Source organism: Lepus europaeus, chromosome 18, assembly GCF_033115175.1.
Source record: "Lepus europaeus isolate LE1 chromosome 18, mLepTim1.pri, whole genome shotgun sequence".
Classification (NCBI taxonomy): domain Eukaryota; kingdom Metazoa; phylum Chordata; class Mammalia; order Lagomorpha; family Leporidae; genus Lepus; species Lepus europaeus.
The window spans coordinates 24,245,527-24,272,023 of NC_084844.1; the positions used below are offsets into that span (position 1 = coordinate 24,245,527).

The 26,497-nt window shown below is 48.5% G+C and overlaps 1 protein-coding gene across 1 annotated transcript in view; it reads right to left on the reverse strand.

Moving 5' to 3' along the window:
- SKAP1 (src kinase associated phosphoprotein 1) overlaps positions 1-26,497 on the reverse strand; it is a 269,723-nt gene that overhangs the window by 2,106 nt on the left and 241,120 nt on the right. Inside the window, exon 10 of the mRNA XM_062175070.1 lies at positions 15,817-15,917. Coding sequence (XP_062031054.1) covers positions 15,817-15,917 — 101 coding nt within the window. The remainder of the gene's footprint in view (positions 1-15,816; positions 15,918-26,497) is intronic.

Sequence of the window (26,497 nt, forward strand, 5' to 3'; positions counted from 1 at the left end):
CACTGAGTGAGGGCAGGTTCTCCCTTAAGTCTTCTTTCAGCGCTGCCCTATGTTGCCTGAGCCTCTGGACTGTTCAAGTCGATGGGGCCTCGCTGGGAAGAGGAAACACGTGCTGTGTCTCCCTCTCCCTGTAACTCAGAAAATCTGGCATTCGCCCTTCTGCGATCCCACAGGCAGAGGGGAGGCCCAGGGCCGGCTCCCAGTCTTTGGCTCAAAGTCAATTTGCTTAAACACGTGGCAAGTGCGGCCTTCTGCCTGCCAGCTGCCCCGGCTTCATGCCTGCAGAGGTTTGCAGAGGCATTTGCTCCCTGGGGGCTGTCAGGACTCCTGACTCTGACTCTTACTCCACACTGCTCCCCGTTAGCCCTCACGCCAGGAGGAGGGACCAGGCCTTGGGAAGGTGCTCTCTGCCAACTGCAAGAGGGAGCAAAATGAGGCTCCGCGGGGCACCTGCGAAGGCCGGACTCCCTGTGACTTCACTCTTGCTTGAGGGGAACCCCGACCTGCGGACTGCAGACGCCGTGGCCTCACCACGGTGGTGAGAGCCAAAAAGAGAGAAATCAACTCTCTGCCCTTCAAAACAAAAGAGCGGGCAGAAGTGGAAGGAGGATGGCACCGGCTCACAGACCATATGTCTCCTGCTGCGGGTGCCTGGGAGCTCAATCAAAGCACCTACAGGTCCCGAGATCTGTCTTTTCCAGATTTTCTCCCTTGGCTGGATCCCCGTGAAAGGGCTACAGGGCTGCGATGTTTAAAGCATGAATGGAAAATTTCTAGCCTTCTCTCCCACTACCATCCCCCATGCCTTGCTCCAGCCCAATCTGAACACCACGAGGTATTTTAAAATAATTTCTACTTTGATGAATTGCTGGGGAGTCCACGATTGCTCATAATCAAAGGGAGAAAAATGCAAATGAGATCCGGCCGAGAACCATCACCACCAAACGTTTATTTCACTGCACAGTGCCAGAAAGAATTAAAACAACATTAAACTCACAGCAATCATGTTTAAGCCCTCGTTTCCAAGTGCCAAATTGCACCACTCTGGATCATACAGATGTTCGTTAATTATGCTAATTTTTATTAAACTATTAAAATGGAGAGAGTACTGGCTCAGCCAGGCAGACCCCAGCTCTGAATGAACTCTGCTCTTGTCTAGAGGAGCTAATTTACTGCATTTTTATTAAGTTGCTGATTCTTGGATTTTAGTTTTAGGATGGCAGAGAGAACCGCATTTCTGGGATCATTGTTTTCCATAAAGTCTGACTTCTCCAGGGCCAGATGTTTGGGAGGACTGGGAGCGTGCTGTGAAGTTCCCAGGAGGCAGGAAACTTCTCCAGGCGGCAGCGTCTCCACTTCCAAAGTGACGGGGCTCCCCTGCAATGACAGTGCTAGACCTCAGAATGCCACAAGCGCTCCAGCTTCGGCATGGACTGGGGGGCGGCGGAGCTGAGGTTTTAACAATGTGAGACTGTTAACTGAAGACGCTTTAGAGAATATAAAAAGCTATTAAAAAAAAACAAACCCACAATAAGCCTTCATGTCGGCCTGTGTTTTGGCCACACAATCTTTTCAGATGCCTGTCACTTGAAAGTATAGGAGATGTCCATTGTACCTATTTTACAGCTCTCTTAGATACCTGTTTCTCTCAACATCAACTTTGCCCCTCTTCCTTGAACTTCCACGCCCCCCCCCCCCCCCACCATGAAGAAGTCTTATAAAGGAAGAAGTTGGCTCTTTGGACTGCATTTTCCGGTTGGAGATGTTGGCGGTGGCACGGCTGAGCGGAGTGCAGAGGGAACCGGAAATAGATGTGGCAACAACCAGAAGTGTTTATGGGGGGGATTGCACACTGCTGTAAAAGGATTTATGCTGCTAATCTTCATCAACAAGGAAACAAAACAAAACAAAACAAAAAACAGCCCTACCAAACCTTCCATAAAAAGAACAGCGAATTCTATAAATGAAAAGCAGTGTGGCCACCAACGCTGGGACAGCTCACAGCGGCACTCTGCCTCCAGTGGCTTCCCATTGCTGTTTATGGTTTCAAGACTATCACGGACCTCCTCGGCGCTCCTCCTGTCACAGGGCCCTGAGTCCCTGTGTGGTGCTGCGCATACCCTGTCAGTAGGTGTCAGGGAGTATGGGGGGAGACCAGCGGGCGCCCATCATAAGCCTTAAAAGAGATTAAATACCCCTACTCCATGATTGCTGCATTTTAATTTCTCTCCTCCCTGCTGGTTCCTATTTGTATAAGCTCTTCCATGGCTCCCCTGGAGTAGCACAGACATGACCTGGAATGACCATCCCGTCTTGGGATGAGAATTCAATTTCTAGGCTCAGTGAATCCTAGGCTGTTGCAACAAAAGGAACTCGCCACCCTTTAGGGCACAGATTCTTGAAACCTGGAGTCGGGACCTCTGGCCTGTATGCAGGTGGCTGGGGAAGGGTCTTCGACCCCCAGAAATCAGTGTTAGTTTGCTGCACCTGCATACAAGAGCCTTGTTCCTGAGGTTTTGGTCAGGTTCCCTAAGGTGGAAGAGCTCTCTGCTGCTTGTGAGCCAGCACTGTCGGGGGAAAACGCAACGGTCTTTCTGGCCTGGACCTGTCTGCGCTTGGGCCCAGTGTGGCCACACCCTCAGCACCCCTTTAAAACAATACACTGAAAGAAACAAGGATCCTCTTCTAGGCTTCAGCCCTCGGGTGGCGGGGTCCGCCCCTTCTCCAAAGGCTGACCGAACGTGACTGTCCCCCTCTAAGGCACCACCTCTTTAAGCTGTGACTTAGAAGTTGTGGTGGCCTCTCGTAGCTTCCATCCAAATCCAATGTCCCCTGAGAACATTCCTGATGGAAACATTGGAAGGGGCCGTGGGCTTCCGAGGAACAAGGTTCCCAGAGGACGGCTCACACGTTGGCTCCTTCAGCCACCTGAGTGCTTGTAAGCCAGCGGATTCCTCTTCAAGAGGACAATCAATCAGTCCCTAACGTGAATGATCAATAAAAGCTTGATATATGAATGGGAAAAGCCAATCAATCACAGAATTATTGGTTTATGATTGCTTATTTATCTTATTAGTGCTTGTGCCTCATACATTATCATTAGTAAATGGGGGTGGGAGGTGGGGATTTTAATTCCTAAGCAGAGTAGCTTTGCAATACTCCAGGATCAGCCAAAGAACGTTATATTTTTACTCTAGATGGGCCCACAAGTCCTCTACTCTTAAATCCAGTTTTGGACATTTTGTGCTTTCTCAGGATATAAATTATTAAATAAACTGAAGGCTCCAACTCAGCACCCTTCCAACTGAAAAACGAGGCTGAGCGTGGGAATTGCTCGCCAAAGACAAACAGGTGCCCCTGTCAGGACAGGCAGTTCTATGAAGAGGTTTTCCTAAGGAGACAGCAGTTGGGTGGCTGGTGGGTTAGCGGCGCTGGAACCTGTGAGAGGATCCGCGCTCGGCGCTTGGCTGCGACCCCGGGCCGCTTGGCAGCTTCTCCGGGCTGGTTTGCACTGTGTTTTAAGTTCTTGGCAATCCTTTTCTCTTTTTCCATTATTCAGAGTTTTGGTCTATAAATCATAATAAAAATGAATCATTAAATTTGCCTCAATTGAGCCAGTTTTATTTATTGTGAAATTTCAGGGTACTTGCTAACCTTGGAGATGGATAGGCCTGGATGCTGGGGGGAACAGACCCGAGTGTAAGGAAGGGGACGGGGAAAGGCCGGGGTGGTCAGCCAAAGCGGATGGGGGCTCAGGGCGCCGACTCTACAAAGCGCACCCCACCGCCTAAGCCTGGGGAGAAGGCTGCTCTCCACATGGAGAGTCCCCAGGCCTTGGAGGGCAAGGCCATGGACAGCCTCGGGTCTGAAGCTCACACACTGACCAGGGTCCATGCATGCACTGGACGGTGTCGGTGACGGCTGTGTGAACAAAACACAGAGCGGCCGCACAGGGCTACGGGACAGAGAGGTCACCCGCTATGAAGGGAAGAGGGGGAGGCGCGACAGGCAAGGAGGCAGCAAACAACTTGAACTCTACCTAAGGAAGAGAGAAAGGAGAAAGGGAAGGGAAACACTTTGCAGATGGGCACAAACAAGGTGCCAAGTGCAGGATTCAGGAACAATAGCACCATTTCCGAGCTGATAGGATTGTGAGACCATGTGAGACGGCCGTATTAATATGGATTCCATAAACTGTGCAGCTCGTAGCTCTGCACTGCGCTGTTTTGCTCTGACCGCAGTACCAGCCTCAGGCACCACAACACAATTTGGAAACAATGTGACGGAAATGTTTAATCTGCTCGGCCCATCTGTGCTGCGTATTTCTCCAGATCTCCCTGAGAGAGGCGCCTCGAATCTCCACATTGCCTTTAATATTCTCCTAAATCACCTCCCCACCGCACTTCAAGGGCCATTGCTACAATATCACAGGTTCATCTGAAGTGCAACGGGGAGGGGGGGTGGGGGGAGGCACAGGCTGGGAGATTTTTTATTTTAAAATAATTTCCAGAGATCGTCTTTTCTGCTTCCTTTAAAAAAAAAATAAAAAAAAGGAGAAAAGTTATTCTACTGTTGCCGTAAGGTTATTGAGGTTGTTTGGTGCAAAACAGGGTAGGATAGAGCGGAATCATTCTCCAAAGAATTATTTTTATTAATCTCGATTCCCTCAATTGGACGTGGGAGGCGTGAGCAGATGCTGCCTTGCTCTCCTTTTCTCGCACCTTGCTGGGGTGATGTGTTCGTCTGGGGCCATAGCACCGAGTCCCAGCTTGGTAGTTCCCAGGGCCAGCCCTGACCCTGCCCTGCCCTAAACAAAGCCACCTTGTTCAGGACAAGCAGGCATCTGGCCCCTGCTGCTCGCCTTCTCATCGGGAGAGGGCACCGTCCTTGATTTTAGCTTACTGTCTGAGACTTCCCCTCTGTAGGTGTAGATGTTGGGTGTCGGCTTTCCGCTATCTTTCCCTGCCCTGACTGTGCCTGATCCGGGGAGTTGGGGTGAAGGCTGTAGGATGCAAGGGTGGGTTTTTGGGGGGAGAAAGAGAAGATGACAGGTCACCATGTTGGCAGACCCCAGACAAATGCAAGAGAGTTGCCCATCACCCAGGAAATTAGGATGCCTTTTGCTTTGTGAATTAAAGAAATGAATAATTTAATCCTCAGGATCGTTCCGGCGAGGGAAAGGCAACGTCCCAGTTGCGGAGCCTACAGCCTGTCGGTGTGTTACATCATCTGCACACATAGGCGTTTCCATGACAACCGCTTAGAGCTTCATTTCCTGGATCCCTCTAGGGGGTGTCACAGCCAGATCCACCTGCTTTTCACCCTACCCTCGGTGGGGTCATGGTGAGGTCGCCAGAATAAATGAACGTGGGTACTAATGATCTGTTTACTGCAGTTTATGCTCTGTGTGTGTCAGGGGCACGCACATTTAGAGAGCTCATTATGGTTGCAATTAGAATGCACCATCGCTAGATATTTAACTCCTTTTTCTTTTAAATTAGCATTTTAATAACATTCTTTGAGCAGAGAAACAAAATGACCATTTTTCACGGACAAACTTCTAGCTGTAGGTGCAACTTTAATGGCAAAGTTGTGAAGGGGAAAGAAGGGAGGGGGGGAAAAAGGCCATTTTTACTACTTTCACCCTCCTCCTTACCAAAAGGATATTTTTATTTGCTTTCCAACACACTCAATTTCCTAAATTTGTTTGGAATCCAATTATTTTGGGCGGTTTAAAGTACCGAACTCTTGTTGGACGGAAATTAGCTGCGATTGAAATTGACTTTTTCTGTGACCTGTGAAAGGGGCTAAAATAATTACAAGTGCGTGGAAGCAGCCCTGTCTTCAGGAGACCCTCGCTATAGGATCGAGCTGTGGTGGGAAGGAGACCCCTGTCAGGGGACCTCCATACTGCCTCGGCGAGGGCTTTTTGCCTTAACATTGATGGTGATTACGGTTTCTGTTTTAGAAGACTTAGGCTTAGCTCATTAAGGCTAAGCGACGACAAAAAACTTGTTGTGGACAGGGTGAACAAGCAGCAGAGAGAACGAAAGCAAAAGCCCGGCATCCTTTGCCATTTCAACACGGCGAGATCTCGCAGCATCAAAAAGCAGGAGAGAGATGACAGGACAGGAAAAAGAGGATATTGAGACCCATGTGGTCAGCACGCTCCAGAAGACACTTTTTTTTTTTTTTAAGGAACCAGCCAACACCTTTTCTAGGTGTTTACAGATGCCCTGTTTGTGTAAAGTACAGTGAAAAATAACAATTTGAATGTTTCGATTATCTTTCCCAGTCCGTTCCATTTTCATTATTTATTTCCTATAAATCGGGACCTTGCTGAACATAATTCTACAGGCAAGGAGGTGGATGGGACAGCCCGTGTGAACGAGGAGATAGATGGCGGGTGCGTGTAAGATAGATGCTAGGCGTTTATGAAAAGGAGCAGTATGCCTGCCTGGGAACATCCACAGAATAGAGCAAGCAAGCTAGCATGCAAACCCTAAGGGGTATTTGTAGGTGGGAACACAGGTGCAAGGACCAGGCACAGAGAGCCTGGAAACGTTTGCACATCGCCCCCCTCCTGAAAATCCACATCCAAGTTCCGCCCAAGATGCCCCATGCTTGCCGGGGCTCCTGTGACTCTCACGAGGCTTTCCATGACAACAGACTGGGATTTCACAGCCTGAAGACTTGGGAGGTCAATAGTTGAAAGGCAAGAGTCAGAAAGAGAGATCTTTATCCACAGCAAAACAATCGCGCGAACCCCCTTCCCCAACCACAGAAGGAAGAAAAAATTTAAACATGCATCAGGAAAAAAAAAAAAAAAAGCAAACAGAGCCTTTCTACAAATGCAGGTTTAAAATGTTTATGCTTTCGTATCAGCCTAGTTGCACCTTAGAATCTGCCATTTCATAAATAAAATACGGATGCCATAGACTCTAACTTGGTGATAGCTACCCCAGGACATATCTGGATGCACTTCTGTTATTTTAATTAAATACTGCATTATGGTTTGTGACAACTCCACAGCTACAGCGTAAATGAATTCAGAATTAAAGTGTTACTTAGGCATCCAGTAATTTTTGTTTCATTCCTCAGTTTTACAAAGCAAATAGCTATAAAATCAAGATGTTTGTTCATTTACAGATGGAGCAGGGTTGTCGTCGGGGCTTTTTTTTTTCTCCTTAATCCTCACGCACAGAGAGGAAGACGGAGCTTGGAGTCTGGCTCCCCACACTCTTAGCTCACGATCCACATCACAAAGAGAGGCATCCTCTTGACTGGAATGTGAAATGCTGAATATTAATTGCTAGTATTACGCTTATCTTTCTAGCCGGGTGCTGTCTTTGAGCAATTATCCTGATGGGCTGCGGTCTTGCATTGCCAGATTTTTCTCCTTTGTTGAACAGTTAGAAACCAATTTTATTTTATTTATTTATTTTTTTAAAAAAGGCACGGTTCACAATGGCCCACGGAAGTTTTCTGTATTTGGAACTCTTCCCAAATACAGAAGATTCGTGGGGATGGAGAAGCTGCCGAATCTCTGCGTCCGAAAGAAAAGAAAGTTTTCATAAATATTAAAATCTGAGTGTTTCCTTAATGAAGCTGGAGAGGGCATTACAACTTGACATAACCAATGGGTTCGTTTAAATGTCACTCCGCCGGCAGATCGCGGGGAAGCTTCAGGGTACTCTCAGGTGCGGGTTTGCACTCAGAATTAATGTGGTAGAGCGGAAGGGTTTTTGTTCAAATCCGAGGATTTAATTGTATCTTTAATGTGTCATACGTCAAGATGAAAGTTTGCGAAGGGCAAGTTTTCGGAAACCATCGCCCATTATTTCTAATTTGAGAATCAATATGATCTTTTTATTGCCTTAAATACCATTATGTCTGGGAATGTCTGCAAAACCCAGGTTTTCTGTGTTCTAATCGATTATCCCAACCCCCCACAACTAATGCTGTCTCCTGTGTAGCAGTGACCACCCCGTGTGTTCCCAGTGAGGTCCCAGCTTTCGTCAGCATCTTGCTACTTTGGCTGGAGAGCTGAACCCGTGCAGGACCCAGAAGCACTGGCAGGGACGGTCTGGGAAGGCTGAATTCCTTTTGAGAAAATAATTACACAGAAACAAAGCTTTTGCGACGCCTTGTAAATCGGGCATCTCACCGAAATGTCAGCCAGCCTCGTTGGCAGATTAGTGAGGAGTTTATTACTAAATCTCTGTCTAATAAGCGTGCAGTTGACTCTGGAGGAGCTGTCTGTTGTAATACAGGCGACGGGAAATGGAGGGACTGCTACAGTTAAAGACACAAATTTCCCCCATAATATATTCGAACGGAAACCTCTGAATCCAATACTACATGGGCATATCTAATAAATTCACAATATTTCAGTCTCAACAGCCTTCACCGGTTAGTTTTAAAGATTTATGTGGTAAAAAATTACTCAGTGATGAATATGGTTTATTCTGTGCAGTATTGGAGGTATAAGGAATTAAACTACCGTCTTTAACAGTGAATTTATTATTACCTCTGTCAAAAGACGAAGCCTTTAACAGCATTTGTTATAAATTCCCTGCAAAATAAATGGCTGGAGTTTTTTTTTCACACTGGAGTTTGCGAAGCACAGGGCGGTTCTGAGCATGAACCTAGCCCTGCCAAGGCGGACATGGTTCTAGGTAAACATTCCTGGCTGGGCTTCCTACTTAATGATCTGGCCTGGGACTTTGCACCTGACTGCAAAGTGTGAGTGTGTGTGTGTGTGTGTGTATGTGTAGAAAGTGAAGAGTCCTGTCCAGGAACAAGGAAATTAAAGAGGAAAATGCCAATCTTATTCTCCTTCTCTCTCTCTCTTTTAATGGATTTTAAAATAAATGGCCAGATAGGGTTGATAAGCAAGGAGGCCTCTTGTGTGTACATGCGTGCACTTGCACGCGCACACAAACACCCTCTCCCTTTTGTCCTCTCTTGGAAGGGGTGTCTGCTCATTTATAAAAATTACCTGGAAGGAATGAGGCTGCCAGGGTTTGTTCTAGACGATTGGTTCCTGTCTGGGGGAAAGGAATGGCCTCTACTGAATTTGACCGGTGTGTGACCGTTGCCTTCCAGCTGACCCCAAACCCCAGCCCCATCCTCCCAAGTCTGCAGCCTCCCATGGGGGTTATTGATGAGAGCAAACGCCATCACCACCATCACCTTCGTCATCACAGCACGGTGTTGACCCGCTTGTTAACATGCGATGTGGTGTGGGGACCGCTTCTGCTCCTCCTTCGCACCGTCATAAATAAGAAAAGATAATTTGGCCGATAGTGTCCCCTCTCCCACCCCCTTTGCTTAGGTCAGGGGTGAATCACAGGTCTTTGACGGGCACAGGTCAGTTTCATCAGAGTCTGGGCAGGCTCTGCCCTAGGCCCCTATCTCCCCACTTACTGCCCCCAAATCACCCTGCCCATCCCCCACCCAGCCAAGCGAGGGGACAGTGCCTGAGGAAGTCCTGAATGGACACTAGATGTCACCAAACGCCTCCTTTCCCTCAGAGCCCTGAAATTAAAAAAAAAAAAAAAAAAAAAAGGAAAAAAAATGCCCTCATTTAAAGCAATTGAAAAAATTAACTTCTCTGCTTTTATGAGTTTTGTCGTCGCATTCAACTAAGCGCACTTAACAGAGGAAGTAGGGCTGCCTTCAGATCATTTCTACAGCAGACAAATCTCTTGGAAAGGAAGGGGTCAACGGAGGGGAAAGGTCCACATTCTCAAGTGGAGGTGAGAGAAGCGGAGTTCTAGGGTCCCAGGGAGCAGGTACCGGCTCCTCTGCCAGGGGGAGGCAGGACAGGGCTGCATGCACTGGGCCGGGGAGCCGGGTTTGGAGCCAAGATTCAGTCTGTGTTCGAGTAGCTCCCACCCACAGTGACAAAGTCTGTCCATTCTTGTCTTTAGGAGGCCCGTGGCCATCTGACAGCGTCGCATGTTTCACATTAAACTTGACCTTCTTTGTAAGGCTCCTGTTTCCATCAGTGGAGAGAACAGCCCCAGCCTGGTGTGCTTGGGCCATGTCGGTCGTCTCCTGTGCCGGCTAAGCCACAGCATGGGAGTGAGCACACAGCTTAAGCAGTGCCCAACTTGTTGCTCCAGAGCTGATTTGCATGGAAGTAAGGTGTTGGATGAGGCCCTAGAGGAGTTTAAGGCCGAGTCAAGGGGCATATGTCCAAGCCCGAGGGAACCAGTCTCCCGACGCAGTCTACCTGAGATGACAGACCTCATCCAGGGGTCTCTTCCTTCTAGCCATTCGAGACAGAGCTCCTGAATTTGGCTTATCGGCTGGATAGCTGATGTTACCATTGTAAATTCCTTCTAGAAAACAGGAGGTTTATTTTTTAAGTGGGCCTGTAAGGGTTATCTGGCAAAGGGGACATTTAGAAAGACTGCTCCCTAGTAAGAGAGTCTGGAGCTAGGAGGACAGGTCACTCCTCTGAAAGTTGGGACTTGGGACTTGTCTTATCCAAATAGAGGCTTCTTAGCTCTCTTCTTCCCACTCCTAACGAGTGACCAGAGCGTGCTGGGCCATGGAACACCTGGGGCTCCTCAGATCAGAGGCACGAGGCTGGGGCACAGTGTTACTGCACCTGCCCTGTCACGCCTGGTGCCCAGGCTGAATGGATTTTTGGAGTACACCTGTTGTTGAACCCCTGCCAAGTACTGATGGCCACTAACCCCCAAATCGCTTTCCCCCGCTGTTGATGTTTGGAATGTCAGACAGCGCGGAGCAGCAGCCGGCGTGTATTTCACACACAGCAGATGGATTTTTATATTAGCTCCTATTTCATGTTCAGGCAGAGCGACCGCCACACTAAAACTGCAGCCTCGGTGCTGCCGGGTTTGCTTCTGTGAGATTACTTCTGTGAAATTAATTGGGACAAGATTGAAAAGGAAATTAAAATGCAGCTAAGTGAACAGGCCTTTCAAACACCTTTTCCTTGCTCTATTCAAACTTGAATTCTGCAGTGGTCGCTGGCATGGTGGGGAGTAAGTTATAAGGGTGGGCTCTCAGGAGCCATCCGTTACGTTTGAGGAGACCTGCACCACTCCCACAATCTGGAGCCACTGAAGAGCGCTAAGCACCCCGCTGTGGCCTTCGCTGTGTCCTGGCTCTGGGGAGGAAGGCAGGCTCAGGCCCGCACTAGGAAAAAGCAGTCAGAAATATCTGGGTCCAAAAGGAGCTCAGGGATCATCCGCTGGATGCTCAGATTGGCTTCGTTGTTGAAGGCTCCCTTTAATGTGTTTTAAGATCTAAATTGGAACTCAGTGAATTAAGTGGGCATGGAGCCTCCCGGGCCCGGGATAGGTGGATGTGTGGAGGCGCTGTCCAGCAGACAGCAGGGTTCTGCCGCGCACTGCGCCGTTGGCTACTGCTTCAGAGTGTGGCTCTACGGCTCCAGCCTTTCCTGGAAGAGACTTCTGGAGAATCCGTTGGGTAGATTTCCATGTAGGCCTCCTCACCAGGTGGCTTTCTTTTTCCAGGTGAGCACCTTTTGTGCTATAGGGCGTCTCTGTGACAAGTTCTTGGCAAGATAGGCCACTTTTCCTTCTTTCTCGATTCACCAGTAATTGACTAGTGCATGCTCAACACTGATCCAAAAGGTTTACTTTATTAGTGGAAAGGAAGGGACCATAATAGTTTCCTTTTTTTTTTTTTTTGACAGGCAGAGTGGACAGTGAGAGAGAGAGAGAGAGACAGAGAGAAAGGTCTTCCTTTTGCCGTTGGTTCACCCCCCAGTGGCCGCTGTGGCTGGCGCACTGCGGCCAGCGCACCGTGCTGATCCGAAGCCCGGAGCCAGGTGCTTCTCCTGGTCTCCCATGCGGGTGCAGGGCCCAAGCACTTGGGCCATCCTCCACTGCACTCTTGGGCCGCAGCAGAGAGCTGGACAGGAAGAGGAGCAACCGGGACAGAATCCAGCACTCTGACTGGGACTAGAACCCAGTGTGCTGGCACCGCAGGTGGAGGATTACCCTGTTGAGCTGTGGCACTGGCCAATAGTTTCCATTTTTAAGATGCCAGGGACTTTTTTTTTTAAGGTCATGATGCCTGCAATTCACCTTTTAAAGAAATTAATTTTTATTATTTATTTGAAAGGCAGAGACCAACAGAGAGAGAAAGAGAGAGAGAGAGAGAGAGAGACATAGAGAGAGAGGCAGAGAGGCAGAGAGACAGAGATCTTCCACCCTCTGGCTCAGCCCGCAATAGCCAGGGCTGGCTCAGGCCAAAGACAGGGGCCTGGAACTTTGTCCAGGTCTTCCATGTGGATGGCAGGGACTTAAGCACTTGAGCCATTACCTGCTGCCTCCCAGATTTCACATAGCTGGGAGCAGAGACAGGACCTGAACCCAGGCACTCTGACAGGGGATGCAGGGGTCCCAAGTGGCATCTTTACCACTGAGCAACAGACCTCCTCCATCCGGGCACTTATTTACACAAATCACAATGGCCCTGTGCATAGAGATTATCCCAGTTTCTAACAGATGAGGTAACTGAGGATCAGCAAGATTAAGCGATACTGCCCAGGGCCACGTAAATAAGCCGCTGCTTATTTTCTTGAGACGAGGAGATGTGATGGGTATTTGGTTAACTGGAGGTTGCATGTTTCTTGTCCAGCAAATTGTCTTCTCTGGAGATTTTTTTTTTTTTTTAAAGAATGGGGGCTGGCACTGTGGTGCAGTAGGGTAAAGCCCCAGCCTGTAGTGCTGCATCCCATATGGGCGCCAATTTGAGTCCCAGCTACTCCACTTCCGATCCAGCTCTCTGCTATGGCCTGGGAAAGCAGTAGAAGATGGCCCAAGTCCTTGGGCCCCTGCATCCTCGTGGGAGATCTGGAAGAAGCCCCTGGCTCCTGGCTTCAGATCGGTGCAGCTCTGGCCATTATGGTCATTTGGGGAAGTGAACCAGTGGATGGAAGACCTCTTTTCTCTCTCTCTGGCCCTACCTTTTTCTGTAACTCTGTATTTCAAATAAATAAAACAAATCTTAAAAAAAGAAAGAAAGAAAAACTAATTAATAGTTCCCTTTCTGGTACCATTCCTGCCCAAAGGCAAGACTAGAAGATTCTCCTGAGTTTGGCCCTAGGATTCTAGAATTTGAGTTTGGATCATACTTGGGTGACTATTAAGAAACAGCAGGGGAAAGAAAAGAAGAAAGAAGAAACGACAGGAGTCCCGGCCTAAAGCTATCCTCCTCCTGCTCCCCTGCCTCCTCCCTGCCACTTCCCGACCAGAGGAATATTGAGAGTATTTCTTTTATAAGACGTAGAGAGGGGAAACCTGATGCATCATTTACGAGGCCAACAAAAGAGCCGGTAATGGGATTTTTTTTTTTTTTTTTTTTTTTTTTTTTTACAAAGCTGAGTAAGTATTAAAGCAAAGAACGTATTTTTGGGTGGAAATGCTTTAGCTGCTCTGGAGCGTCAGGCCTACTTGTATTTAGAGTGGGAATGGTGGAGGTAGACAGTGAGGGAGTTCCGGGGCAGGAGACGAGTCCGGGTAAGCCGAGCTGCACAGGGCTGTATCTTGCACTCGTCAGGAAAACAGTCTCACTCAGCCTCCTAAATGGCAGGCCTTCCCTGCCTGACGGGAGTTCTGCTGGGTGGAAAGAAAAGACAGATGGAACTTTCCAGACGCCATTTCCAGGACTAGGCTCCACTGGGGTCAGTTCTGTCCACCCAGGTGTGAGAGGAGGCAGGCTGCCCTCTGAGTCCAGCAGAGGAAGCCAGCTGAGACTAAAGCGGAATGAATTTAGGATCCATGTGGAGAGAACATTCCAGAGAGCTTGGAAGACTGCATCTCTGCAGAGACAGAAGGCTGGGAACAGTAATGGAATCTTTTTTCCTATCTGTCTGGATGGGCTCCTTTGTGCTTCTGAGAGGCCAGGGAATGCACTGGGTGGCCTGTAAGGCCCCTTTCTGTCCAGGTATGTTAAGGAAGATATAAAGGTAAACCCAATCATAAGGGCTCCCCCAATGAACAGCAACTGGACTGGAGCTTTATCAGGGAAAGTGTCGCACTTGCTCCTCGGCTATGCAGGGATTAGCTTTATGGACCGAAAATAGACTCAGAACCTTCCAGAAGAGTGAAGAAAGAAGCTGATAGGACTATGGCAGCACACATATTCTCACTGAATGAAACTCTGCTATGTAGACTTTTAGAAATGGAGGGAGGAGAGAAAATGGTGGGGTTGACTCCCCGTGATCTTTGGCATCTCCTAAGAATACAACAGCCGTGGTAACCACAGACAACTCCGTACTGTGGGACAGGTCGCTGCACAGCCCCTTCTGACTGGAGGGAAGGGACCCCCAGTGAGAAGCCATTAACAAAGGCAAAAGACATGCAAAACAAACAAAATCATCAAGACGGAGAGAAAAGGCCAGCAGACAGTCTGGCTCTGTTCTTCCCCCTCCTGCTGCAGGCACCTCCAGACAATGTAAACAGTTAATTTGTTCACCTGCAGGCTCTGGGCAAACAGAGGCCTGGTCACACCTGAGTGGATAACTCGATTACCCCCCTAATGCCAGTGTGGTAATGTACACAAATTCTATTACACGGCAAACCTTGCTTTCGGGCATTTGAAATACCAATCAGGCCAATGTCCACTCCCTTCTTTGCTTCCAATTTATTCTTGGTGTATTGGAGCTATACCGAAATGGCACTAGGGCGGCGCAGAGTTAGGGATCTGAGAGAAATCATTAGAAGATTGTGATCTCACTCAGCAGGGCCCACGGGCCCCCTCTTCTCTCGCAAAGGGCTGGATCTGAAATCAGACCTGTTTAAAGGAGCCTGGGTTTTTGGAACACTCACAGGTACTTTGGGTCAGACCTGGTCTGCTTCCCAAGGAGTTTAGGGTATGTTTCTGAGCCAGACAAACCCTGCGCCAAGGCTGTAACATTTGCAGAATAAAGATAAATGGTAAATGGTGGGTTAATAACGTAGTGGGTTTTCAATTTTCCTTTATGGAATCCACACACTCAGCAATTAAAGAGCAAATTGTGCCTATTTAAAAAATGTGTTTGTAGATATTGACTGACTGCATAGGACTTTTTAGTACATTCTTATAGTACAGGAACCCATTTTCTTAGCCTGCCCATAGAATGTGTGTGGTCTTTCCCTACAAAATGATGTCACTCACCCCCCCGCCCCCTCCACTGGAGCCCATGAGTCCTGAATGTTCACATTCAGTGATGGATCAGCAATAATTCCCATTTTTTTTTAAAGTCATTCCTTTACTATCAACGATACTATTTGTGGGATGGTTGGCTGGGCTAGGGGTTAGCTTACGACTGAGGAGGAGGATAAAGTTAGCTGGCCTGTGTGGGATTGTATTCACTCACTATCTTGGCCTTATCAGCACTTGCTCAAACCAATTGAGCTAACTAGGTCTGACTCCTCCCCCATGTGTAATTATGTTACAGTCTTGTTTATCTATAAATGAAATAAGAAGGCAGCTTACCTAGCCAGAATGTTTTCAATAGCATTATATGATAATAAATTATGTACATATTGATGTACTTTAAATACCATAAGCCCCTGAAAAATATCAATTTTGATTAGTATTGTTTTAGTATCTACTTTGTTGTGTTTTTTAAATTTGAAAATTGGTTCCTGATTCTGAATTTTCGCTTAAGAATTCCCCTAGCAATTCCAAATAAATGGGAATTTATCATGTGTGCACGACAGCCATGTAACACACACTGGAACAATTCTGGTTATGCCGACCATGTTACTAAGAATGAAAAAAGTCTGCCTTCGATGCAAGCCCCGTCCTCTGTGTCCTTACCTTGCTCAAAATGCGGATGAGGTCACCTCGTTGGAAGGACAGTTCATCTGGCTGGTCACCATGGCAATCCCATAGGCCCTGGTAATAACTGGCATAGTCCACTAATCAAAGAAAAAGAAAAACCAGAGTCAAAAAGACTTGTTGGAGAGGGAATTCGGTGCAGCACTTAAATCACCTCTTGGGACACGAGCATCCCATGTCACAGGGCCTGGTTTGATCCAGTTGGCTTCGGATCCAGTTTCCTACTAATGTGGACCCTGGAGGTCAGCAGATGATGGCTCAAGTAGTTCGGTCCCTGCCACCCACATGGGAGACCTGGACGGCCTTCTGAACTTCTTGCTGTGGCCTGGCCTGGCCCAGCCCTGGCTTTTGTGGGCTTTTGGGGAGTGAGCCGGTGGATGGAAGAGCTCTCTTTGTCTATGTCTGTCTCCCTGTTGCTCTGCCTTTCAAACATATGAAAATAAATACATAAAACCTACAAAAAAGACTCTGTCCTTCCCAAGGAGCATACATTTTTGCTGCACAAGCAGACCAGCATTCTGATGGTATCCCCAGGAAACCCCAGATTCAGGGAGTTCGAAATGAGATGTGAGTACAGCCTGCATGAGCAAAGGACTATGGGAGGCAGAGATCATTAACTAACATTAAATATTTACCGATCACCCCTAGTAGGGTGCTGTTCAACAATGTACTAAATGTGTTTATTAATAAAAGAAAAATCAGGCAGGTAATTTTTCATTTGGTTTGTAAGTAAGCAGCACACAGAGGTTCTCAGCCTCACTTGACCCAGCCAGGCTCAGCTAAACTGCCCAGTGCCTCTCTTCTTTGGATAATGGAAAGATCAGGGCGCGTCTCCGAATGCTGCCCACTCGTGGCAGAGGTCGGGTTGGCCAGCGTGCCTCTGCAGCACGGCTCACATTCTGGCCTCTTCAGTTCCACAGGAACAGCCTCCTGGGCACTCCCCACCCAGGTCCTATATGAGGCAATCACCACTAAACACGGAAACGAACAGTCCGGTCTTTAAGTGGAACCAAGGGGGGGCGTCCCATCCATGACAACCAAGTTCTGGGTGGGCTGGCCTTTTGCCAGCATCTCATTTCTAGACCCCGAACATGTCTGCCAAGATTTATCTGTAAGCCCCCAGGGGAGCAGAAACCAAAGTGATCTGCATTAAAAATGAAAGCAACTGAAGACGACAAACCAAGCTTTAGAAGCAGCCGGGAGAGATTTACTGGGCTGCTCAGCAGGACGAGATGGCAGCGATGCCACAGGACAGCCATCGATTCTCAACAATGAAGAATTCATATTGATCTTCTTCTACGGGAAAGGTTAAACACTAGAGTACAAAGTGGGAGAGGATCTGGGGATTTGAATGGCAGGAGAGCCCACGGCCCCTGGACCAGGCCTGCTCTCTTCCTTAGGATGCAGTGGGAACTGTGAACAAAGCACCTCCCAAAGATGGAATTTGATTGATGGGATTCAGGAGCCCTGTGTTCTAATTAAAAGTCATGCTATTTGGGGGACTTTTACGTGGATTCTCCAGATTTCCACCTTTCCCTTGGGAGAATAGGCCAGTGATAAGGACGGGAACAGACGGAGGGTAAGTAGGCAGATGGGATATGGAGATCCTGGCCACATTTGCTTGTTTTCTACTTATTCCTAACTTATGAGCAATTCAAACACTAAAAAGGCACAAGGGAAGCAAAATCTCTACATGTTTCTGGAAAAGAACGAAGGATCTTAAAGTGAACAAAAAGAAAGGAGGGATGTAGTGATGTAGTTAAGAAGTGAAAATGCGGAGCTGGCGTCGTGGTGTGGTGGGTGAAGCCACTGCCTGCGATGCGAGCATCCCAATAGACAATGGTTCTTGTCCAGGCTGCTCCGCTTCTGATCCAGCTCCCTGCTGATGGCCTGGGGAAACTAGCAGAAGATGGCCCAAGTGTTTGGGTCACTTGCACCCATCTGGGAGACCCAGAAGAAGCTCCTGGCTTTGTCCTGGCCCAGCCCCGGCTGTTGTAGCCATCTGGGGAGTGAACCAGTGGCTGGAAGACCTCTCTCTCTCTCTGTCTCTTACCCTTTCTCTGTAACTCTGACTTTTCAAATAAATAAATAAATAAATAAGTCTCTAAAAAGAAAAAATCCTGACTGCCTTAGGAAAAAGTGAAAACATCAGCTGTCTAGAAGCTCAGGCCTGTCTTCTTTACAGAGAAAATTGTTTGTATATTCAGCAGACAACAGAGGGCAGCAAAGGAGATAATGACAGAGAAAACATTCTGCCACTGAACTAAGAAAATGTTTGGAAGAGAAATACTTTGGGGAAAAAATGTTAACTCTTGAAAAGACAAAGCATGTATTTTGGAGGATATCAGTGTGTGGAATAATAGAGAAATATCAGCCCCTACAGCATGACAAGCAGTTTTCCCACAGACATATTTAGTGCATTTTCAGTTGTAATGGACTTGATTAATCACCCCAAGATTTTGACTGAGCTTAGGAATGTAATTGACATTGATACTCTTCATAGACTTAGATATGGTAGAGAAAATAAATTAAGAATTAAAATTTTTTTATTTGAGAGGCAGAGAGAGAGAGAGAGAGGGAGAAAGGAGTGAGAAATCGAGTGCTCTCCTCTTTTGATTTACTCCCCAAATGCCTCGTGCAATGGCCAGGGCTGTGCGGGGGCTGAAGCAGGGAGCCTGGAACTCAGTTCAGGTCTCTCAGAGGGAGCCTGCACCCACCGATTTGAGCCTTCATGGTTGCCTCTCAGAGTCTGTGTTGGCAGGAAGCTGGAGTCAGGAATAGAGCTGGGAACTGGACCCAGGCCCTATGATGTGAGATGTGGGTGTTTTAACTGCTAGACTAAATACACACTCCTGAGAAAATAACATTTTTATACATGGACTTTTTTTTTTTTTTTTTTTTTTTTTGACACGCAGAGTGGACAATGAGAGAGAGAGACAGAGAGAGAGGTCTTCCTTTGCTGTTGGTTCACCCTCCAATGGCCGCCACGGTAGGCGCGCTGCGGCTGGCGCACCGCGCTGTTCCGATGGCAGGAGCCAGGTGCTTCTCCTGGTCTCCCATGCGGCTGCAGGGCCCAAGCACTTGGGCCATCCTCCACTGCCTTCCCGGGCCACAGCAGAGAGCTGGCCTGGAAGAGGGGCAACCGGGACAGAATCCAGCGCCCCAACTGGGACTAGAACCCCGTGTGCCGGCACCGCAAGGCAGAGGATTAGCCTATTGAGCCGCGGCGCCGGCTTACATAGACTTTTAAAACATAATGTGGGCTGGCGCTGCGGCTCAATAGGCTAATCCTCTGCCTTGCGGTGCTGGCACACGGGGTTCTAGTCCCGGTCGGGGCACAGGATTCTGTCCCGGTTGCCCCTCTTCCAGTCCAGCTCTCTGCTGTGGCCCGGAAGTGCAGTGGAGGATGGCCCAAGTGCTTGGGCCCTGCACCCCATGGAAGACCAGGAGAAGCACCTGGCTCCTGCCATCGGATCAGCGCGGTGCGCCGGCGGCGGTGCGCCGGCGGCATTGCACCGGCCGCGGCGGCCATTGGGGGGGGGTGAACCAACGGCAAAAGGAAGACCTTTCTCTCTGTCTCTCTCTCTCACTGTCCACTCTGCCTGTCAAAAAATAAAAAAATAAAATAAAATAAACCATAATGTGAAGGGGGCCGGTGCTGCTGTAGTGTAGGGCTAAGCCTCTGTCTGCGGCACCAGTATCCCATACGGCCAACTGGTTTGAGTCCTGGCTACTCCACTTCTGATCCAGCTCTCAGCTAGTGACCTGAGAAAAGCAGCGAAGATGGCCAAAGTGCTTGGGCCCCTGTCACCCACGTGGAAGACCAGGATGAAGCTCTTGGCTTTGGATCAGCCCAGCTCCAGCTGCTGCAGCCATCTGGGGAGTGAACTAGTGTATGGAAGATCTCTTTCTCTCTGTCTCTTCCTCTCTCTGTTTGTAACTCTCTTGAATAAAAATAAATAAATAAATCTTTAAAAGGAACACCATAATGTGAGGGGTTGGTGTTGTGGCATAGTGGGTACAGCTGCCACCTGCAATGATGGCATTCCATATGGCGCTGGTTTGAGTCCCAGCTGCTCCACTTCTGATCCAGCTCCCTGCTACTGGCCTGGGAAAAGTGGTGGAGATGGTCCAAGTGCTTGGGTCCCTATACCTGGTCTTCCTGGTGGGAGACCAGGAAGAACCTCTGGCTCCTGGCACAGCCCTGGCCTTTGCAGCAGATGGAAAAATCTCTCTCTCTCTCTCTCTGTCTGTAACTCTGACTTTCAAATAAATACATAAGTCTTAAAAACAACAACAACAACAACAACAACAACAACAAACCCATAACTTGAGGGGTGAATGTTTGGTGCAGTGGTGAGATGCTGTGTGGGACACCTGCATCCCATATCAGAATGCCTGGGTTTGAGCCCCAACTCCATTTCTGGCTCCAGCTTCCTGCTAATGCAAACCTTGGGAGTCAGCAGGTGATGGCTCAAGAAGTTGGGTCCCTGGCACCATGTGGGAGACCTGGGTCGAGTTCTAGGCTTCTGGTTTTGGCCTGGCTTAACCCTGGATGTTGTAGGCATTTGGGGGATGAACCAGTGGATGGAAGATGCAAAAGAAAAATCCCTGCACTTTGTCTTTGTGGCAGCCCAGCCTGAATTGGGGAATCCATATTGAAAAAAAAAAAAAAAAAAAAAAAAGAAGAAGAGTGATAAAGTAATCTTGGCCTTTTTGTGGCCTAGCAGATGCTTTTCCCCACAGTGTGTCTGGATGTGGGACAGCTCCTAAGATTGTGAGAATCTTTTGGATAGATGAGGGAACTTCGAAAAGTTTGTGGAAAATGGATTTAAAACATAAGTTTAAGGGCTGGCATTGTGGTGTCATATGTAAAGCTTCGGCTTGCAGTGCTAGGATCCCATATGGGTGCCAGTTTGAGACCTGGCTGCTCTACTTCCAATCCAGCTCCCTGCTACTGAGCCTGGGAAAGCAGTGGAAGATGGCCCAAGTGTTGGGCCCCTGCCACCCATGTGGGAGACCTGGATGAAGCTCCTGGCTCCCGGCTTCAGCCTGGCCCAGCTCTGGCCATTGCAGCCATCTGGGGAGTGAACCAGCAGATGGAAGATCTCTCTCTGTCTCTGTCTCTCTCTCTTTTTTCTGCTCTCTGTGTAAATCTGACTTTCAAATAAATAAATCATTTTAAAAGATAAGTTTATTTTGATACAAAAAATTGAAATTCATACATAGTTTTTTCAAAAATACACATTTTCCACAAACTTCTACAGAGTCCTCGTACAGGAAAAATGTGATTTGGTACTGGGTATGTATGGCATCTGGGGAGACCACCTGGAAACAGTCCTATTCCGAAAGCCTAATAGATCCCAGGGAAGGCAGGAAGCAAGTAGGAACACAGAAGCCTTCCAGGAAAGAACAGATAGGAAAGGCCTTTGATATAAAAGGCTGAAAGACGACGGGAGTCCAGGAACTTGGAGCTGGTTTAAGATTCAGAGCCATGGTGACACAGTGGAGAAGGGCTGGCCCTGCTCTCTGGGCTGAGGGCTCCTGGAAATAAGGCAATCAGTGAGAGCCGGACGAGGCTGGACTGCACACTGCAGACTCCCTGCTTAACCACGCACGATCGGCATTTATGTGGGTGTGCGCGTGCGCCATTGCTAATTCTTTCCACAGCATTCAACAAACATATGCACAGCACCGACTGAAGACCAGGGACTGTGCCGGATACTGGGGACTCTGCTGCGGCCGCTCACACCCCTGTTCTCAAGGCTGTCATCTGGTGGGGGAGGTGTTGCAGGATGGACAGTGGCACACGTGTTTCTTTGTTTATGACTGCGATTACGTGTGTGAAGGGGAAGCTGAGGTTGCTGTGAGAGACGGAGTTTAACAGAGTCAGAGGGGTCTGCTGGTAGGACAGAAACCCGACCAAATGGGTGTTGTTCGAAGACTTTGGTTGAAGAGAGGCAGAGATAAGGCCTAGGAGAGCTTCAGTGCTGAAGCTTGGCCGGGGAGAAACAGGCAGGCCCCAAAGTCCGCAGGGCTAGCACCTCCCTAAACGTGCCGAAGCACCATCCAAACAGGCGCGTGCACGTCTGATCTGGAGAGCGGTGAGAGTAACCCTGGACGGGGCAGTGAGGCTAGATTTAAGTTCCTTTAGCTTCACACTCCTCTGGCAACAGGCTGAGATCAGGAATGGCGCAGAATCCTGACCAGTTAATTAATTCAAAACATCCCCATTCTCATTTTGAGGACATTATTCCATCTAATTATTTTTTTTTCCAGTCTGTCCATTTGGAATGAAAAACAAAAGAATAAAGCTTAATGCCAGCATTTCTCAATGTCTCTCCAAAAAAAAACGTAACTCTGCACTAAATAAAGCCTGGTAATTCAAAAGCAAAGCTCTAATATATTCAGCATAAAACAGACAGAGGACCTAGAGCAATAATGACACCACTAATAACTAAAACAGTTATAACAATTAACAACAATTACAATGATGGAGAAGCTAATGGGTATGATCACTGCATTTAAATTGCTAGCCGAGCTGAAGAGCACTTATTTTTTTAGAGGAAAATAAAGGGGGGGGGCAGCAGCTTATTCTCTTTATCCCATGTAAAGGAAGCTAAGCTCCAACCAAACAAAACATCACAGGGAGAATAGTAACAGACCAGGTTTAAAACACAGTATTGGTTTTTCTCTTTTTTTACTGTAAAGCATTTGTCATTGCAGGCCGGGTTTTTAGAACGAGTGATGGTTATTTTTCCTGTGACTGAGGCCAAGTTGGTGCTATTGCTGACAGCCAAAGGCTGAGAATCAGCCTCCATGATGTGGAAAGTTCTCAGGTGAGAGGATGGGGCACCTTTCTGCTTCTCAGGACGACAGAACCTGTCTGTGTTTGTCTGGGGAACAATGTGTAGCTCCAGGATCCAAGCTGTGACCAGGGAAGAGACTAAAGGCAAGTCGGCATGCTGTTGACATTTCCTTCTTCCCTCCCTCCCTCCCTCCCTTCCTTCCTTTAAGATTTATTTATTTGAAAGATAGGGTTACAGAGAGAGGTAGAGACAGAGAGAGCACGAGGTCTTCCATCTCTAAATGGCTGCAACAGCCAGAGCTGAGCCAATCAGAAAGCAGGAGCCAGGAGCTTCTTCTGGATCTCACACAGGGGTGCAGGGGCCCAAGCACTTGGGCCATATTCTACTGCTTTCCCAGGTGCATTAGCAGGATTGGAAGTGGTGCAGCCGGGACTAGAACTGGTGCCCACATGGGATGCCAGCACTGCAGGCTGGAGCTTTAACCAATGTGTCACAGCGCCGACACCTGTTTATATTTTCTTGATGAATGAAGACTGTCAAAGAGGCCTGGAGTTGGGTACAACCACTTGACTGATGGAGAAGAGAAGTGAAAGGAGGCACTTGACCATGCATTTACATATACGTATGTAAAAGGCCAGAGGTGACCCAGTGGAGGTGAACTGAAACAGGCCAGGACCGCTGCCGCGTTCCAGTCCATTCAAGTGGATGCCGTCTATTTCAGAAAGAAGGCCTGAAGGCCAGCGCCGTGGCTTAACAGGATAATCCTCTGCCTTGCGGCGCCGGCACACCGGGTTCGGGTTCTAGTCCCGGTTGGGGAGCCAGATTCTATCCCGGTTGCCCCTCTTCCAGGCCAGCTCTCTGCTATGGCCCGGGAAGGCAGTGGAGGATGGCCCAAGTGCTTGGGCCCTGAACCCCATGGGAGACCAGGAGAAGCACCTGGCTTCTGGCTTTGGATCAGCGCGATGCGCTGGCCGCGGCGGCCATTGGAGGGTGAACCAACGGCAAAAAGGAAGACCTTCCTCTCTGTCTCTCTCTCAGTATCCACTCTGCCTGTCAAAAAAAAAAAAAAAAAAAAAAAAAAAAAAACAAAAACAAAAAGAAGGCCTGAAAAAAAATCAATTGCATCTGCTTTGACTGGCAGGAGAGCAAGAAGAGTGACCCACAACCCTGTTCGCTTGCTCCTGCAGCTCCCTGACCGGGAGCTCTGGGGTCACAACAGTTCTTCACGTTGTAGGGACGACTTGGAAGTGGGGGCCACTCGCTGATTCCGATTTTCCTCTTGGTTGGGCCACAGTTTGGCCTCCCTGCTGGTGAGCTCGTGTTGAAACGCGGATCTCCAAAGGTTAGGAGCTGCCACCCCTCTGCGACTTCCTTCCGTTCCCCGCGTGTGATAGCTCACTCCTGGTGGACAGGAGCGGTGGGAGAGCTGCAGAGATGGGATGCGCAGACGCAAGCACCCTTCTGCCCTCCTGGAGTTATTGAATGCGGCTAAGACCATAATAGTGTGGTCTGTCTCCTCTTTGACTTAGTTTGCCCACAATTTCAGAGCATGCGGTGTCCAAAAACCTGTTGTTTAAGGTCCTCCTTGCTCAGGGGTTTGACATGTGTGAGGACAATTCACGCCCCCCCAGAGCTGCTTTTTCTTGGACACTGCACATCCAAGCAAATGGCCAGGACTTTTTAATACAAACAGTACAGAACACGTCTTATTTCTGGTTACTTGGATTCTACTTTTCCATGGAAAGGGAGCGAGGAGCTGTGTCAGACCGCTAGGCTAAGGGCTGGGAACTTCGCGCAAGTCTGAGGTGTTGAAGAGTCACTCGTTAAAACAACCCTGTTACTAACAGTCACGCTGCACACCCAGCTCCTTATGGATTGAACAATCAATACTACAAGGCTGTGATAGATTTTCTAGGTAACAGAATAAAATAGAAGAAATTACATCGCACAGGGTCATTAACACTCAATAAGGCAAACAGAATTCCTTCTTCCTCCCCCCTCCTCCTGCTAAGATCCGTCTGGGTCTTAGAATGTTAGCAATGCCATCAGGGAAAAGCACGCGATTCAAGGAACAGGATCCCTGGGTGGTAGAGGAAGTACTTGGAGCTTTGTTTTTTTTTTTTTTTTTTTTTGACAGGCAGAGTGGACAGTGAGAGAGAGAGACAGGGAGAAAGGTCTTCCTTTGCCGTTGGTTCACCCTCTAATGGCCGCCGCGGTAGCGTGCTGCGGCCGGCGCACCGCGCTGTTCCGATGGCAGGAGCCAGGTGCTTATCCTGGTCTCCCATGGGGTGCAGGACCCAAACACTTGGGCCATCCTCCACTGCACTCCCTGGCCACAGCAGAGAGCTGGCCTGGAAGAGGGGCAACCGGGACAGGATCGGTGCCCCAACCGGGACTAGAACCCGGTGTGCCAGCGCCGCAAGGCGGAGGATTAGCCTGTTGAGCCACGGCGCTGGCCTGGAGCTTTGTTTTTAAGGCTTATTTATTTATTTGAGAGGCATGGTGATAGAGACAGGGACAAAGAGAGAAAGAGAGAGGGAGGAAGGGAGGGAGGGAGGAAGGGAAGAAGGAGGGAGGGAGGGAGAGATCTTCTATCTGCTGGTTCACTCCCCAAATGCCCACAACAGCAGGAGGTAGGTCAGCCAGGAGCTTCACTTCACCTGTGTCTTCCATGTAGGTGGCGGGAACCTAAGTCCTTAGGCCATCACCTGCTGTACAAAGTAGCCAGGACTTGAGCTGGCACTCTGATATAGGATGTGGTCTTCCCAGGAAGAGGCTTTACCTGCTGTGCCACAATGACTAGCTTGGTATTTGGATTTTAAAGGTAACCCTGCCAGCCATAGCATGCATGTATGTGTGTGTATATATATATATATATGTATATACATATATATAATTTTGGAGGAAGGTCAACTAGCTTCATTTTCCCCCCTTCAATGGCACATTAACATCTGAGAGAGACAAAGGGAAGCCAGCTTGTGCAGCCGGCCTAGGAGATGAGGATTCACCCTTAAGAGTTCCCTTCCTTCTGAATGTCTTCACTGGGGCTGCCTGCCCTTCCCCCCAGCCCTCCAGATTTTATTGTTATAAAACTAAGTGGTGACATTTGGATGTTGCATATCTGTCGTTGTTTCTCTAGCTCCTTTGCAGAAAAGGCGCTATTTAAATTCAATAAATAAATAAGTGAACACAAATAAGAAAAATTCCTGCCTCAGATTCTGCAGAGAGAGCAAAACGTCCTTCTGTTTTTAATCATGAAGTCACCGATCATTATAACTGGTGGGACGCGTAGGCCAGAGAAACTTATTTACAGCTCGCTGTACTTGAACAACACTCTTGTGGTGAGGCGGGAGGCATGGGGAACAGAAGTGGTGGGTTTTTTTTTTCTTTTTTTTTTTTTTTAACTTGCTTGAATTATGGCTGTTGGAATAGTTAGGAAATACAACTCCTCTCACCTCCCAGAAAGACCCTTAGCGAGAGCGAGGCAGGAGGAGGAAATGAGGAGTGGGAGGAGCTGAAGTGGATTCTCAGTCTTTACTAGAAGAACGGAGCTTAAGACAGAGGTGGCCCTAGGAAGCTTGCGGCCACCCCACCCAAGCTGTGTTTTCTGCACTGGTTGTGGACGTTGGCTGAGAAAAGACGTCTTTTCTGTTGGAATTCTGCACACACACGGAAAACAGGGGACAGCAGCTCTCAGAAAGGACTTAATGGCCTGGTGGCTTCTGACGAGGCCTTGGCCGCCACGTTAACGTCTTCCCTCCTCCCTTGCTCTTCCGCTGCCTTTTCTCTCCCCTGGGAGAAGCTGGACCCTGAGGAAGGCGGGTCCTCCGGGAGCCCTTTGAGCACTCACT